The 16,124-nt window shown below is 55.0% G+C and overlaps 2 protein-coding genes across 2 annotated transcripts in view; one reads left to right on the top strand and one right to left on the bottom strand.

Moving 5' to 3' along the window:
• Window positions 1–16,124, top strand: part of RRM1 (ribonucleotide reductase catalytic subunit M1) — a 516,096-nt gene that overhangs the window by 20,256 nt on the left and 479,716 nt on the right. The gene's annotated exons all lie outside the window — the stretch shown is intronic.
• The window catches only part of CLIC6 (chloride intracellular channel 6), a 21,846-nt gene continuing 16,694 nt past the window's right edge, over window positions 10,973–16,124 (bottom strand). The window contains exon 3 of the mRNA XM_066340557.1: window positions 10,973–11,107. Coding sequence (XP_066196654.1) covers window positions 10,973–11,107 — 135 coding nt within the window. The remainder of the gene's footprint in view (window positions 11,108–16,124) is intronic.

The raw sequence follows: 16,124 nt of genomic DNA, 5'->3' as shown, positions 1-16,124 counted from the left end.
GGTTCTGTCCCCAGCACTGGCCCCGGTCCCGGTTCTGTCCCCAGCACTGTCCCCGGTCCCGGTTCTGTCCCCAGCACTGGCCCCGGTCCCGGTTCTGTCCCCAGCACTGGCCCCGGTCCCGGTTCTGTCCCCGGTCCCGGTTCTGTCCCCAGCACTGGCCCCGGTCCCGGTTCTGTCCCCAGCACTGGCCCCGGTCCCGGTTCTGTCCCCAGCACTGTCCCCGGTGTCGCTGCAGTTCCGCTCGGGGCCGCCGGGGGGCGCTGGTGGCGCGGCCGCAGCGCTGGGAGCGCCGTGTGTCCCGGGCTGGTGTCACAAATGTCCCCAGACTTCCCCAAGTGTCCCCAAACGTCCCCAGTTGTCCCCTGAGCTGCGGCCCCGAGCGGGGCTCGCTGTGGGTCAGCCCCGGGTTCCTGTCGTGGCTCTGCCATTGGGGTCACCCATGTCCCAGGGCTCCCGCCCCTCTCCAGCTCGGCTCCCTGCCCGGGCGGGGACACGGGGTTGGCTCCACTTTTCCTCGGCCTTGGCATTTCTCTCCACCCCGGCAGCTCCTGTCGGCCCCGGGGCACGGCTGTCACCACAACCGGGGCCACTGCAGGGGACAGAGCCGGGCCACCCGCTGGGCTGCCGTGGCACATCCTCACCGGAACAGCGCCGTGGGGGAATGGGACAGGGACACGAGGGGACAGCTCGGGACAGGGGCACTGGGGAAATAGCACAGCACTGTGGGGACAGGACAGGGCACTGGGGGACAGCTCGGGATAGGACAGGGACACTGGGAAATGGGAAAGGGAGGACAGGAGGGCACAGGACAGGGCACTGTGGGGACAGGACAGGGCACTGGGTCCTTGCTGGCACGCTCCTGGGAGCTCTGTCCCCAGGCTCTGGAGTCACTGAGGCTGTCCCAGCTCAGGCAGGGATTTGCTGTACCTGGCTTGGGCTAAATGCTGAGGAGTTCCCGAGGCAGGAGCTTTGTGCAGGCTCCCCCCGGTTTCCCTCCCCAGGTTTATCCCTGGGACCCCTCCCCAGGTTTATCCCTGGGACCCCTCCCCAGGTTGCCAGAGGCAGTTCCAGCAGCTCCCGATTCCCGGGCTGTGACTCGTGGTGGCCATTAGGCTGCACTGCTGCCCACGAATCCAATCTGCCCTCGCTCGTTCCTTGTCCCGGGGTTGGGGACGCTGGGAAGAACTCCCACCCAGGCAAAGGGAATTTACAGCAGGAGAGGTGTGAAGGATCCTGTTAGCTGTGCCCCTGGCTGAGCCTTTGGAGTTACTGGCTGGGGGAAGATGCTGGCTTGGGTTGGTAGGCTTGGAAGTAACAGGGAAGGAAAATAAAATAAAATAAATGAAGGATTTAATGGAGACATTTCTTCAATGTCTTCAGGAGAATCACTGAGGGGCAGGAGCAGGGGAAGGGGCTGGAGCCCCAGGAGGGGCTGAGGGCGCTGGGAAGGGGCTGAGCCTGGAGAAAAGGAGGCTCAGGGGGGAGCTGGTGGCTCTGCACAAGTCCCTGCCAGGAGGGGACAGCCGGGGGGTCGGGCTCTGCTCCCAGGGCACAGGGACAGGAGCAGAGGGAACGGCCTCAGGCTGGCCCAGGGGAGGCTCAGCTCGGCCAGCAGCAGGAATTTCCCCATGGAAAGGGTGCTCAGGCCTTGGCACTGCCCAGGGAGCTTTGGAGTGCCCATCCCTGCGGGTGTCCCCTGGAGGTGGCACTCAGAGCTCCGCGCTGGGGACAAGGTGGGCACAGGGGGGACTGCCTGGGCTGGGAGGGCTTTTCCAGCCCCAGAGATTTGGGATTGTGTGATCTGTGTCTGCTCCTGTGACAACATCCAGCTGCAAACACTGGAGGGAAAGGCTTGAAGTAACTAGTTGAAGTGTAATTTTCTTTCTGGGTGTGTGACCATTTTTAGGCCCTTAGAGGAGCAGACTCAGGTTTATTACAGTTTATTGGATCCCAAATGTGCTTCCAGCAGCGATTCCCAATCAAAGAACAAACCCTCCCACCAGGCTTCTGCTGCAAATCCACCTGGCACAAAAAGTGAGGAGCTGAGGTACAGACTGAGAATGGGAAAATCTCCAGGTCTCAGGTGGATCCTCAGGGAGTAGGAATGTTCCCAGCTGGAAGGGCCTCCCCTGTGTGTGTCAGTCCTGGAAGGCAGAGGGAACAGTTCTGGAGAGAATTCCTTCTCCAGAATGAATAAAGCACAGGAAATGAACACAAACACTGTAGGAACACGAGGGGTACTCACAGAGTCTGGCAGGGGGAAAATCACTCCAAAGCGCTGGGAAAAAGCCTCAGGACTGAACATGATCCTGGCTTTGCCACAGCTCCTGCAGAGGTGTGGAGACACACAGAGCCTGGTGCTGCTGCACTGCCTTATCAGCTCAGCTGCTCATTTGGACACAACTTCTCCATTTTATTCCATCAGATTCATTTGATGGCTTTTTGAGGACTTTTTTCCTTTCTGAGATGAACTTTCCTCTATTCCCCTATTTACCTGTCAGGGAGAGTTCCCAATGCAGTAATAGGGGTTGTCACAAAACCAGTGAATTGTGAGGATTTGAGAAGAAATGTCTGAGATTTGAGTCAGGATGGTTTTCACATTTTATATTCTTTCAAATTATTCTCTGGGAATTACACCCAGACCTGTGCCCAGTGCCCACCTTGTCCCCAGCGCAGAGCTCTGAGTGCCACCTCCAGGGGACACCTGCAGGGATGGGCACTCCAAAGCTCCCTGGGCAGTGCCAAGGCCTGAGCACCCTTTCCATGGGGAAATTCCTGCTGCTGGCCGAGCTGAGCCTCCCCTGGGCCAGTTCCCTCTGCCCCTGTCCCTGTGCCCTGGGAAGGTGTCCCTGAGCCCTTCCCCAGCTCCCTTCCCTTCCCTGGACACTCTCAGCACTCCAGCACTGTCCTGGTGCTTCCAGCCACTCCCATAATTGATAGTTACCACGAATCTCCACAATTACCCCAAATGCTGCCCTGGAAAATGAACATTTGGAGAGGTGCCAGGCGCTGAGCTCCGATGTTTATGATCAGGCGATGCTTCCTTTCACCGAGGGGGGACAATGAGGAGCAAATGACAAAAGCATTTGATTTTATGTGTGTGGTCTTCATCAAATTAGAAAAAAAAAAAGAAAAAAAAAAAAAAGAAAAAAAGCAAAAGCTGGGCAGGCAGGGGGAGTCCGCAGGAGCAGTAAAGAAATGGATTTTTAAAGCCGTGAAAGAGGCTCCAGCGGAGGCAGAGGCTGGCTGGGGTGTGCAGGCAGAGCAGGGCAGAGCAGGGAGGAGCAGCTGTGCTCAGCTTTGGTAACCAGCCCTAAACCTCTGGGAATCCCTGGGAAGGCTCCTGCCTGTGCAAACAGGATCTGTTTGGGAGTCCCAGGAGGGGAAGTGTCCCCACACGCTGCTGTTTACATGTGGAAATCCATGACAGCATCCGGCTGCTGCCCTCAGAGGGGTTTGGGAGATTTTTTTTCCTCTTCTTTTACATGAGAAGTAGCTGGGATTGGCACGTGCAACAATTCCAACTGCTCCTCTTCCCTTGAGGTGAGAGTGGTCTGGCACTGGGGCTGCTCAGGGCTGGTTTCATGGAACTCTGAATTTTTGCACAAGCGAAGAAGGTAAATATTGATGGATAATTAAAACAAAAAGATGCTACAGGTGCTCTTTGTACAAGGTCCTGCACAGCATTTCACTCTTAATCAACTCCACACATGCTAAGGCTTCTCTTTGTCAAAATTAAATCAAATTAATTCCCTTATTGCACATGCAGAAAATGTCTAATGAACGTGGGAGTGCCTCAGGTACCGTAAATACAAATGAAAGGTCAGAGCAGCTCCTGGTTGTGAAATCCTCCTTTAAAAGGAGAGATGTTCCCACTGATCTTTTCCTCGTCCCTCTGGAGATCGCATTCCCAAACCAGCAGCAGCCACTCGGACCTCCCAGTGGTGCAGGTAAAGTGCCAACCCGACCACTCACTAAATAAAAATGAAATTAAACCAAATCATTCCTTCCACGGGGCTCCAGCCAAAAGCTCTTGAGCAGCTCTCCATAAAGAAAAGATGGCAGAGGAGAGGAGGATTGTTCCCGTTTCAAAGTACAGGGAATATTTCACTGTTATCCCCTTTTGTCGTCTCATTAGGAGAACCAAAGGCCTCCCCCTTTTCCAGTCTTCCATTTGCATTTATAATAACGTGTTGCCATGGCAAAACCTGATAGCCCCGGACTTCTTCTGAGGGCGGAATCGCATCCTTACAGGAGCACGAGGAGGGGGAAAATCCCCAGCCAAACTCGGCGCTTCCAGGTCGTGCAGTGGGACGGGCCAGGCGCCTGCTGGGGCACTCCAGGAGTGTCAGGTGTGGAGCTGGAGTGTCCCCCCGCGGGGACAAAGGCAGGCTGGATGTGTCACACGCAGCCGGGGCACGGAGAGCTGCGGGAGCTGCCTTTTGTCCCCTGCTCGTGCTATGAAATGTGGGATTAAGGAGGGAACAACCCCCCGCTCGTTGGGGCCATTCAAGAGCAGCTTGTTCCCAAATTTTGTGACAAGGAGGCTTCTGTTGAGGGCCCCGCGGACAGCCCCGGCCACACAAAGGGCTCCAGGGGTTAATTAAAACCAGGTAACGGGGAGGAGCCAGCAGGGACGTCCCCAAGTGTCCCCACCGCCAGCAGCTCCCTCAGCCCGGGCTGTTTGTCAGGTGGAGCTGAACAGCAGCAGGTGCCTCCTGTGACAGTCCTGGGTTCTTTTTCTCTGCCGAGGTCAGGAGGAATACACGGGAAACACAGATTCCAGTTCACACTTGGGTGTTTATTGTCTCTTATCCATGCACAGACTCACCAGCCTGAGCTCTAACCAGCGAGTCAGAGAATGGGTAAAATGGAGTGATCCAAACTCTTTCCAAGGTTATTTAAATGATAATCCCCCAATAATGAGGTGACACCTGGATTATTTATACTTTTGACCCAATAATGACCACCCAAGGCCTGCAATGGGGACCTTTTCCACCCAGTTACAGAAACCCACCCAAACCCATGGAGAAGAAGGAAGAAGAAGGACTTACAGAAGAAGACAACACCCCAAATCCTCCATCTTAACTCACATATCAGTCTATACTAAACCCCCAAAATCCAGGTTTCCAGAATTCCAGCACCCTTCCTCCTGCTGGGAAAGGTGAGTGGGATCACTTCCCAGCCAGCCTGGCAGGGGTCAGGCCCAGGGAATCCCAGAGGGTCCCCCCAAAGCTCTCTGTTCCTCCTCCTCCATCCCCAGGGTGTCAAATCAGGGGTTGTCCCCTCCTCACTCCAGGACAGAAGGAAAGAGTGCCCCTGGATCCCTGGCAGTGCCCAAGGCCAGGCTGGACACTGGGGCTGGAGCAGCCTGGGACAGTGGGAGGTGGCCCTGCCATGGCACGGGTGGCACTGGGTGGGATTTCAGGTCCCTCCCAATCCAAACCTTTCCCTGTTTCTGTGATTTCACTGAACAGAACAAACTATCCCCCCAAGAAGGCAGTGGTAGTGTGGATAATCTGAAAACCCCCTCTGCCCCCAAACGGCTGCTGCTAAAGCTGGGGGGAGCCTCCTCTCCCACATTTGTCATTCCCCCTGTCTGCAGGAGAGAGCTGGATGTCCCCTTTGACCCGGGCTGATGTGAGGGGTGGCCCCAAACATTCCTGTGCTCCCACCATGGGGAAGCTCTGCGCTCTCCTGAGCCACCACAATTCTCCCTCTCATCACTCAGCTCGGCCAGCAGCAGGAATTTCCCCATGGAAAGGGTGCTCAGGCCTTGGCACTGCCCAGGGAGCTTTGGAGTGCCCATCCCTGCAGGTGTGCCCTGGAGGTGGCACTCAGAGCTCTGCGCTGGGGACAAGGAGGGTTTTTCCAGCCTCAGGGATCTGTGGTAAGTGCAGGACTGTGTGACTGTCCCACCCCAGCAGCCCCAAACCCTCCTCCAAGAAGCTTTTCCATCCGCTCTCCTCCCGTAGCCACGAGCCCATTGCAGGTGGCCACCCCACACATCCCCTCCCGCCCCCAAAATCCCCCACCAAAGCCCCAATCCCACCTTTTCCTGGGCCGGGTGTGCAAAGGCTCGCTCCTGCTTGTCTGGGGAAATTGGGAATTGCACCAGGGAGCAAAGGGAAGGTCTCACCTTCGGTCCGGGGGAAGATCATCTCCCCCGGTCCTTTTTTTCCAGCGGGTTGAGAGGAGGAAAAGGCTCTTTTGGAAGCCCTTTTTTCATCGGAGAGCGAGTCGGCAATTAAAGCTGACTCTGCTTATTCATTAGATCACATTAAAAACGGCGGCAAAAGTGGAGGGGGAACTCTCCAAACAAATTTGGGCCGCTCTCCCGCATTCAGCGCCAGTTAGGCGCCGTCAATGCGCTCCATTTGTGCTCTAACTGCTTCTGAAGCGCGGCCATATGGCCGCCTTAAAACATCTTTTCCGTGCTTAATTTGAGGCACTGATGGGCCCTAATCAGCCGTGTGGGGATGAGCCCCCTAATTGATGACTAATGAGTCACGTGCGTCCCCGAATTAATCCCGTTAATCACTCGGCGTTGCCGTGCGGGTTGTGGCGGCCGGGTCCCGGCGCTGCAGGTGGAGGAGCTGCTCCTCTCCCGCTTCTCCCGGGCACGGGAAACGTGGAACAGGCACAGCAAGAACTTCGGGATCGCTGCTGGAAAGGGATTCGTGTTCCCCCGCTGGCAGCTCCTCACTGGGATCCCTGTCCGTGCTAACCATGGGATGCTTTGGGTAGGGAAAGGACCCCAAATCCCACCCAGTGCCACCCTTGCCATGGCAGGGCCACCTCCCACTGTCCCAGGGCCACCTCCCACTGTCCCAGGTGCTCCAAGCCCAGTGTCCAGCCTGGCCTTGGGCACTGCCAGGGATCCAGGGGCAGCCACAGCTGCTCTGGGCACCCTGTGCCAGCCCTGCCCACCCTGCCAGGGAACAATTCCTGCCCCAGATCCCATCCAGCCCTGCCCTGGGCACTGGGAAGCCATTCCCTGGCTCCTGTCCCTGCAGCCCTTGTCCCCAGTCCCTCTGCAGCTCTCCTGGAGCCCCTTCAGGCCCTGGCAGGGCTCTGAGCTCTCCCTGGAGCCTCTCCTCTCCAGGGGAGCATTCCAGCTGAAACGCTGGCAGGGTTCTGTTCCCGGTTCCGCAGGAAGCACGAGGCAGGGGAGGGATGTCTGTGGCACCATTCGGCACCCCAGGGCCCCCCGTTTCCCTCCCTGGATCGGTGGGTGCTGATCCCTGCTCTGGATTTGTTCTCTCTCCGTGCCACGGCCCGTCCCAGTGCCGGGGCTTGAAGGAATTGTGATGCAGCCCATGGAACTCGGGTGCTGCCCTTCCCTCCACAGCAAACTCGGCTGGGAACGTTCTCCCGGGGATTTTCCTGGCAGTTCCCCGAGCAGACACTGCAGCTGCCACCGGGAGACTTCGCTGCACTCCCAAATTAATGTCCTCGCTTAGATCAGGACACAAACTGAACTTCGGGAAAAATTCTAAACTTCCATTTAATCAAAGCAGATACTTGTGCTCTGGCACTTAAAATAAGTGAAAAACTAGTCAATAATGACTTGTCTGGTGTTCATTAGGGCACAGAAACATGGGCACTGTGTTATTTTTCCACTGCTACCTCTGAGCCTTTCATATGGAGGCTGGATTGATTATCCCTATCTGTCAGAAGCATCCAGCTCTGGCATTATTGACCTTATACCGTTAATTGCACAATTATCTTTCAACTCTGCAATGAAGTGCTGCTCATTCTTACGGTTTGAATTTTAAAAATCTTACTGTTGAACTCCTGTGCATGGACTTTCAGCTGCAGTGAATAAAAATCCTTATTTCCCTTCTTCCTCGCACTAATAAACATCCCCGGGCTCTGTTGTCTTTCTGTTTTTAATGGGAACAGGGCTCCAGACTGGTTTAGCAGCACAGAAACATCCCAGGTACAGCTGCTGCTGCTCTTGGAGAACTAAACAGGAAGGTGAATTTCCATCCAGAGGGTTTCAATGCCTGAAATTAAAAGGTGAAAAGCCCAACAGCTTTGGCATGGAAAATGTTGTGGTGACCAAAGCTGGAATTGTCCCGTGTGACAGCTCCAGGGCTGTGTCCAGCTGTGGCTCCTGCAGGAGAGCCCTGGAGGGGCTGGAGCGTGTCCAGGGCAGGAGCTGGGGAAGGGGCTGGAGCCCCAGGAGGGGCTGAGGGAGCTGGGAAGGGGCTGAGCCTGGAGAAAAGGAGGCTCAGGGGGGACCTGGTGGCTCTGCACAAGTCCCTGCCAGGAGGGGACACACGTTGGGCCTTGCAGAGCCCCGGGTGTGAATGATGTGGAGATGTTTGGTCCCGACCCCTCCAGGATTTCACAGCAACACCCAGGGCTGCTGGAAAAAGCTCTCCCTGATCCCCCTGTGGTGCCCCAGTGTGAGGGGAGCACACGGCACACAATCCCCAAATCCCAGAGGCTGGAAAAGCCCTCCCAGCCCAGGCAGTGCCCCCTGTGCCCACCTTGTCCCCAGCGCAGAGCTCTGAGTGCCACCTCCAGGGGACACCTGCAGGGATGGGCACTCCAAAGCTCCCTGGGCAGTGCCAAGGCCTGAGCACCCTTTCCATGGGGAAATTCCTGCTGCTGGCCGAGCTGAGCCTCCCCTGGGCCAGCCTGAGGCCGTTCCCTCTGCTCCTGTCCCTGTGCCCTGGGAGCAGAGCCCGACCCCCTGGCTGTCCCCTCCTGGCAGGGACTTGTGCAGAGCCACCAGCTCCCCCCTGAGCCTCCTTTTCTCCAGGCTCAGCCCCTTCCCAGCTCCCTCAGCCCCTCCTGGGGCTCCAGCTCTGTTCCCAGCTCTGTTCCCAGCTCTGTTCCCAGCTCTGATGGGTGGCACCAAGGCCCTGCTCCCTGCACACATCCCTGGGCTCTCTCTGTTTTGAGGGAATGAAGAGCTGAGGTGGGAATTTCCATGGAATGAGGGGCTGAGGTGCAGAATCTGAGCACAAGCTCCAGCCTTGGCTCTGCCCTTGTGTGGGAAGGGGCTTTCCCAGCCCTGTCCTTGGCAGTGCAGCCCGAGCCAGGTGGGGCCGGAGCTCACAAGTTATTTCAAACACGTCCCGGGATTATCCTTGTTTGTTACTTCCAAACCATATTCAGCTGCTATTTTGGGGCTTTGTGCAATGATGGTCATTATGTGATATTGCAGCCAGCTATTATTCCTGCTCCGGCTTTAATAAATGCCTGGCAGATTTAATAAACCTGATCCAGATTTAAAGTGTCCCTCCGGTGATAAATCACCTGGTGAAAATTTCCCAGCCCACTCTTGCTCCGGGATTTCTGCTCACTTCAATTCATTAAGTGAAATAAGTCACTCTGCCTTGATGAAAATCAAGCTGTTTCCATCGAGTTTGTGCTTAGCTGCCGAACAAAGGACTTCCTAAACCTAAATAATGACGGCTAATGATTAATGCAATTAAAAACGCCAAAAAATATTGCAAACAGTTTTAATCGGCGGGTATTAAAACTCATCGAAACGAACGCTGCAAATCCCCAAGATCTGGGCATTAACTGGGCGTTTCGGGGCTTTGAGAAGCAGCTCGGGGGTTCGGGGGCACATTTGGCCTCGGAGGTTCTTCCCCTCTGCCTTTTATTGAGGACACAGCTCCTCGACCCCCCGATTTGGGTGGTTTTCCCCTGGGCCAAGAGCTCGGAGGGATTTTTTTCTGCCCCGAAATCGCGGAGCGCAGCGCGGTCACCCCGCGGCCCCAGGGGCCGCTTTGTCCCGGCCCCGGCTGGATAATGACCAGACTGTTTCATTCGGAGCACAATTCCCTCGGCAAAGCCCAGCCCAAACAACTGCGGGGAGCGTTTGTGAGCGGAATGCCACCGGGGGGTGAGTGGCACACAATGGGCACGGCGACAAGTGGCCCGGGCCGGGCGGGCGCGCATGCAGAGCGGGGATTAGGGGGTCCCAGCCCGGGTCAAGTGTCTCGAGGGGAGCCGATAAACACCCCAAACCTGACAACAGCTTTTCCTTTCTTCCTGCCCCACTCGTTAAGTGCCCGAGCAAATCTCCTGAATGGCGCCGGAGTTTACTCGGGGGCCTTTTTTTTCCTCGCAGGAGACACTTCTTCTTCTCCTTCTCTCCCTTTTCTGAAGGCGTTTTTCAGGCGCTCTCCGGAATAAATTTGCTCCGCACCCCGCACAAAAAAATAAAATAAAAAAAACCTGCCCTCGCCCCTCCGCCTCTTTCCTGCAGCCTTTGTCTCAAGGTGTGTGAACAAGGGGGAAAAATCTGGGCTGAGAAAAGCGAGATCCAGTTCCCCCCGCGGATTAAGTCGAGCACTTTGAAGGTTTGGCTGAATGACTGACTTCTCAGCGAAAAAAAAAAAAATTAAAAAAAAATTGCAGTTTTTTTTGGTGGGTTTTTTTTCGGTGGGTTTTTTCTTGTTCCCTTGGTCCTACTTTGCAATAAATATAATAAATACCCTCTTTTCTGTTGTTTTCCCCAGCAGCGCGGTTTGCTGGGCTGGGAGTCTGCTGGGGCGTTCTCCGAGGGGAGGATTCACTGGCACAGGGCACTGCACTAAGAAACGGATCCCAAACACCAAAACCCCGAGCCAAAGGTGTGCTGGGGGAAGGTCTCTGCTGGGCCACCAGGAAATCTGCGCCTTTCCCACTGGAGGGGCTGGAATATTGCTGGAATGAGATGATCCTTCCAGCCCAGACCATTGTGGGTGACTTACCTGGGGCTGGGGACAGCAGGGGACAGCAGCAGGGGACAGCAGGGGACAGCAGGGGACAGCAGCCTGCCCCTGCCCTCCTGTCCTTGCCTCCCTTTGTGGGTGAGCCCAGCTCTGGGGATGAGCAGCGGGTGACACTCCCGGCTCCAGGTGTCACAGTGGGAAAGGCAAAAAGGACTCGGTGGTGCTGATGGCGAGCACAGGCCCCAGAGCCCCCCAGGGATCCCCCTGCTGCCATCCCGGGGCTCTGGCCGTCACTCCTGGGGTGCTTTTGGTCCTTGTCCCCTCCTTCCGATGGGTGGCAGCTGCCCCGTGTCCTTCTCCTCCCTGGCTGTCCCCTGCAGCGGCTGGTGGCTGCTGTTGGAGTCCAGGACATCCCCTTGGATGGCCTGGGACCCCAGGAAGGGAATTGGAGCCCTGGACAGGGGGGTGTGGAGCCGGTCCAGGGGCTCAGAGACCTTGGCACAGAGCCCAGGAAAACACCAGGTTTGATTTTAGTCCATGGGAGAGGCTTCTGACACAGAGAGAGGAATTACAAACCACCGGGATGTGAAAACAGTAGTTTAGCTCAGTAGATGATACAGAATTTAATAGTTTTAGAATTTATAGAATAGAGGTAAATGGGGACAAGATGGTGGAATTTGGGTGGTACCTCATGGACTTCTTCTTCATTGTCCTCCATCTTTTGGGGCAGTGATGGCACAAAGCAGTCAGAGTGGATTGGAGCAAAGTAGAAATCACACCTTTAGTGTGGGCACTGGGCATTGGCACAAAATAGTAAATAACCAATATGTAGTTATCTGTATAAATGTAAGGGAACATCCCCTCGAGAGGCAGTGGCCTCGTGTCCCAGCTGCTGTCCGGACCTCGGCTGGGAGCAGAGAAAATTCTGAGATATCGAATAATAAACACCACGAGAAACCTGAAAACAGACCTTGAGGACTCTGCTTTTTTACACCAACACGACTCGGGGCTTTTAGAGGGCCAAGGACTTTAAACCACCGAAATCTGGGGTGAGGAATAAACCCTCCCCGAGAGCTGCAGAGCCCCGGGGGCAGGGGGGGTCCTGGGGCAGCGCCCCCAAACCTCCCCTCAGGGCTCAGCCACAACTGCCCTGGGCAATGAGCTGCCTTTGCTCCTCCTCTCTGCAGACGGGAAAAGACACACAGACACTGTCCCCAAACGGGGACAGAGAGTGGCAGAGCGCTGTCCCTGAGAGGGGAGGTGGCACTCAGAGCTCTGGGCTGGGGACAAGGTGGGCACAGGGGGCACTGCCTGGGCTGGGAGGGCTTTTCCAGCCCCAGGGATTTGGGATTCTGTGAATGTGCTCTGGAGTTGTTGCCCCACAGGCACCGGGGTCCTGCTGTGCCACAGCTGTGGGTGCTGTGGGTGCTGTGGGTGCTGTGGGTGCTGTGGGTGCTGTGGGTGCTGTGATCTGCTCCCTGGAGCTGCCCCGTGCCTCCTGCAGCTCCTGTCCCTCAGGATCTCACGGCCCATGGAAAGTGTTCCCACATCCAGCTCCTGCTCAGCAGCTTCCTTTTAAGATTTTGTGATCCCAGAAGGGTTTTGGGTTGGAAAGGACCTTAAATCTCACCCAGTGCCACCCGTGCCATGGCAGGGCCACCTCCCACTGTCCCAGGTGCTCCAAGTGTCCAGCCTGGCCTTGGGCACTGCCAGGGATCCAGGGGCAGCCACAGCAAATCTGGGTGTGGGAGATGGATTTGCAGAGAATTCTCAAACTTTACACACAAATCCATACTATGGCGACCTTCTATGGAGCTTCTTTAAAGCTAATTATTTAAAATTATTTCTCGTTGGTCTTCCTACAATGTATTTTTTTTTTTTTTAAGTATTTAGTCTTATTTGCAATGCTATCTTCTGAAACTTGTTTCTAGTTTTGGGGTTTTTTTCTATGGTATTTTTAAGTTAGCTTTTCTTACTTTAAAGTTTCTATACAGATCCATACTGTGTGAGCCTTCTGTCAGGCTTTGAGAATTCCCTACAAATCCATTTCCCACATCTGGGCACCCTGTGGCTGCCCCTGGAGCCCTGGCAGTGCCCGGGGCCGGGCTGGATGGGTTTGGAGCAGCCTGGCACAGGGGGTGAGGCTGGATGGGCTTTAAGGTCCCCCCAACACAAACCATTCCATGACTCCCTATGGATTTCACCCACGGCGGTTTGGGGCTGCAGGATCAGGGATGGGACCAGGGACAAGAGTGACACTGCTGCTCCATTCACACCAAAATCACGGGTAAGGCTCTTTTCAGTGCACCCAGCACAAGGGTCAGTGGCACCCCCGGGTGCAGAGGCTGCTCCGGACCTGGGACATGACCCAGAGCTTTATCCAAAGTCCCCAGAGTGAGATGCGGCTTCCTCTCCTCGGTACTGAGCTCATTGTTCCCCCAAGGAGGGGATTATCGGCAGCTTGGTCTCACCCTGATCCCTCCGTTTGTGAATGCTGTGAGCAGCAGCTGAGGGAGCTGGGGAAGGGGCTGGAGCCCCAGGAGGGGCTGAGGGAGCTGGGAAGGGGCTGAGCCTGGAGAAAAGGAGCTCAGGGGGGACCTGGTGGCTCTGCACAAGTCCCTGCCAGGAGGGGACAGCCGGGGGGGTCGGGCTCTGCTCCCAGGGCACAGGGACAGGAGCAGAGGGAACTGGCCCAGGGGAGGCTCAGCTCGGCCAGCAGCAGGAATTTCCCCATGGAAAGGGTGCTCAGGCCTTGGCACTGCCCAGGGAGCTTTGGAGTGCCCATCCCTGCGGGTGTCCCCTGGAGGTGGCACTCAGAGCTCCGGGCTGGGGACAAGGTGGGCACAGGGTTTTCCAGCCCCAGGGATTTGGGGATTCCTGTTTTGGGGCAAGAACAGCAGTTTTGGATCCCCCAAAGCCCCTGTCCAGGGGCAGGTGGGGCTCAGCAGGAGCTGCTCCAGCTCTGGGATGTGGGAGCTGCTCCCAGTGGCTCCAGGGGAGGGGTCCCTGCCCCGGAGCAGAAGTCGCTGTGCCTCTGGGTGGCCTCACCTTTCCCTCCGCAGGGAAGCAGAACCATTAGAAGAGCTCAGCCTTTGATGGGGAGTGTGAGCTGCACACAGGTCAGAGCCCATAATGAGATAAACTTTCACTTGAAACTAATTCTTGAGCTTATTACGCTGTAATAGCTTTGGGGAAAATCACTTTCCGCGGACATATTGCGGTCTCTGAGGTACAGCTAAGCCAAAGAGGTGATTTTCCTCTTTATTCCCAACTGCAGCAGCTTTAAAGGACGCTTTCATGGATTAGGAAAACATGTTTGGGTAAATCGCGCTACCCACGTCGAGGCTGCAGGCAATTAAATCCCGCCATTGAGATTACCAATTATTAGATTATATATGGATTTTTAAAAGCGGCGAGCTCGGTTCTGCTCGTGTGACGAGGGGCTGCACGAGGAAAAACAGCGGAATGTGCAAAGAATTGTTAAATAAGTGATAAATAGGCTTAAGTTCTTTAAACTGGCAGCGCTGAGTAGCTTAAGCAGTATGGTTTGGATCATCTGAATTTCCAAATACCTGGAGGATATTTGGAAACATGGCAATCCAGCGTTTCGCCGAGCGGCACATTCACGTCCCAATTAGCATAAATGAGGATTTAACAGCTGATTGCACAGTGTGAATGATAGCGACTAATTGTCAGAGCAGGGGACTTGTGAGAGGATGGTCCCGGTGCTTTGGGGTGGGATGGCCGGGAAAGGCTTTGGGAACCCTCGGGGAGGATGAGGAGGGACCCTGGGCTCCTGCCTCCATCCCCCCGTGGGGCTCCCGGCCCCAAACCCCACGGAGAAACCCACGGGGGGCTGAGCCCAGCCCAACCCTCACCTGGGGCAAATATCCATCATACGAGTGGCTTTTCACGGATCCCGGAATGAATCCTGCCCGTGTTATATCAGAGAGTGATGTAGTAGTGGTATAATACACCTAAACTGTCTCTGGCTGGAATAACATCCAGAGAACATGGAAAGAAGACTCTGCTATTGATACACCAGCTATCAGCATCTCCCATCTGAAGAAAGCACAGACCAAGGCCCAATCTGGAGGTGATAATGAAGACACAGCCAAGAAACATAGATGATCTAAAAAAGGAGACCCAAGGAGGGGCCATGCAAAACAGTCCCTGGAATATGGAAACTAGTTTATGGAAAAATATGCATATTCAACAGATTGATACAACAGAAAGGGTATTTAAAGAAAGCCTCTGGAATAGCAGGGTGTGGACTTGGCTGAATGCCACATCACCCGGCCAGACAGACTTCCTTCGGCTTCATCTGCTTCCCAATTGTCTTATTTTTGTTATTAAACCTATTTCTTAAAATTTTCCAGGAGAATGAAGTTGTTTCTCACACACCCTGCCCCTGCCCCTCTATTCGGGCTGGTCAGGGCTGTGTCCCTGCCCTCCTCTTGGGGGTTATGTTGGGGACTGGAGAAGGTGAGAATTGAACAGGGAAGTCTTACAGGTGTGAATGCTTCACAGGAGGTTCATCAGAAATGAAAGCAAGTTTTTCTCCAGAAGAATAAAAAATGATTAATTTTGGGATTGCTGAGTTCGTTGTTACTGAACAGAGGTTAAGATGAGTTGGAAGAAAACTTTTTATAGTTAAGAGCACAGGATAAGTCATTTACAAACAAAACCATGTTTTTACCACGTAAAGAGAAAAACCTAGGCAAATAAAAACATGATTCAATTAGAGGGCAACCTCTAATTAGTTAACAGCTTTCTTGTTAATTATTCTGTTGGTTAGTAAAAGGTGTTTGACTTGGCCATCAAATCCATCTATTCTCAGATTGTTTATGTATTTTCTTTACTGATTCTCGTGGGACAAATCCCTTGTTTCTAAAGGTGCACTTATTTGTCACCTTTAAAATAGATTGTTGTGTTAAAGGATCTTCTCGTTCTCAGAACAGCTTCAGTGGGAATTTACAGACTGCTGTGAGCTGCATTAGAAGAAAGGACAGGCTTTTCCCCTGTTTTACCTGGCTGTTCCTGCAGAAAGGGATTTTTCACTGGGGCAGGGGTGGCTCAGCAGCCCCCAGCGCTGGCAGGGCTCCCTTTGGGACGGGCTGGACCCTGCTGGGCAGGCTGATCCTGCTGGGAAAAGCCCTTTGGAGCCCGTGGGGTCACTCTGCAGGGCTGCTCCTGCCACCTCTGCGCTCCCCAGCCCCTGTTCCAGCAGGAATTCCAGGGCCGGGAGCAGGAGGGGCTCCGGGGCAGCAGCACCTCGGTGTGTGCATGGAGGTGAAGGGTCACCTGCAGAGGTGTGTCCTGCAGGGAAGGGTCACTGTCCCCCAGGCAGCCCTGGGTCATTCCTGAGGGATCCCCCATCTCCCCACATGGGGCTGAGGTTAGGGCACACAATCCCCAAATCCCTGGGGCTGGAAAAGCCCT

Source organism: Sylvia atricapilla, chromosome 2 (genome assembly GCF_009819655.1).
Source record: "Sylvia atricapilla isolate bSylAtr1 chromosome 2, bSylAtr1.pri, whole genome shotgun sequence".
NCBI classification, from domain to species: domain Eukaryota; kingdom Metazoa; phylum Chordata; class Aves; order Passeriformes; family Sylviidae; genus Sylvia; species Sylvia atricapilla.
Note: the sequence above shows the minus strand (reverse complement) of the source record. Positions and strands in the feature narration are given on the sequence as shown.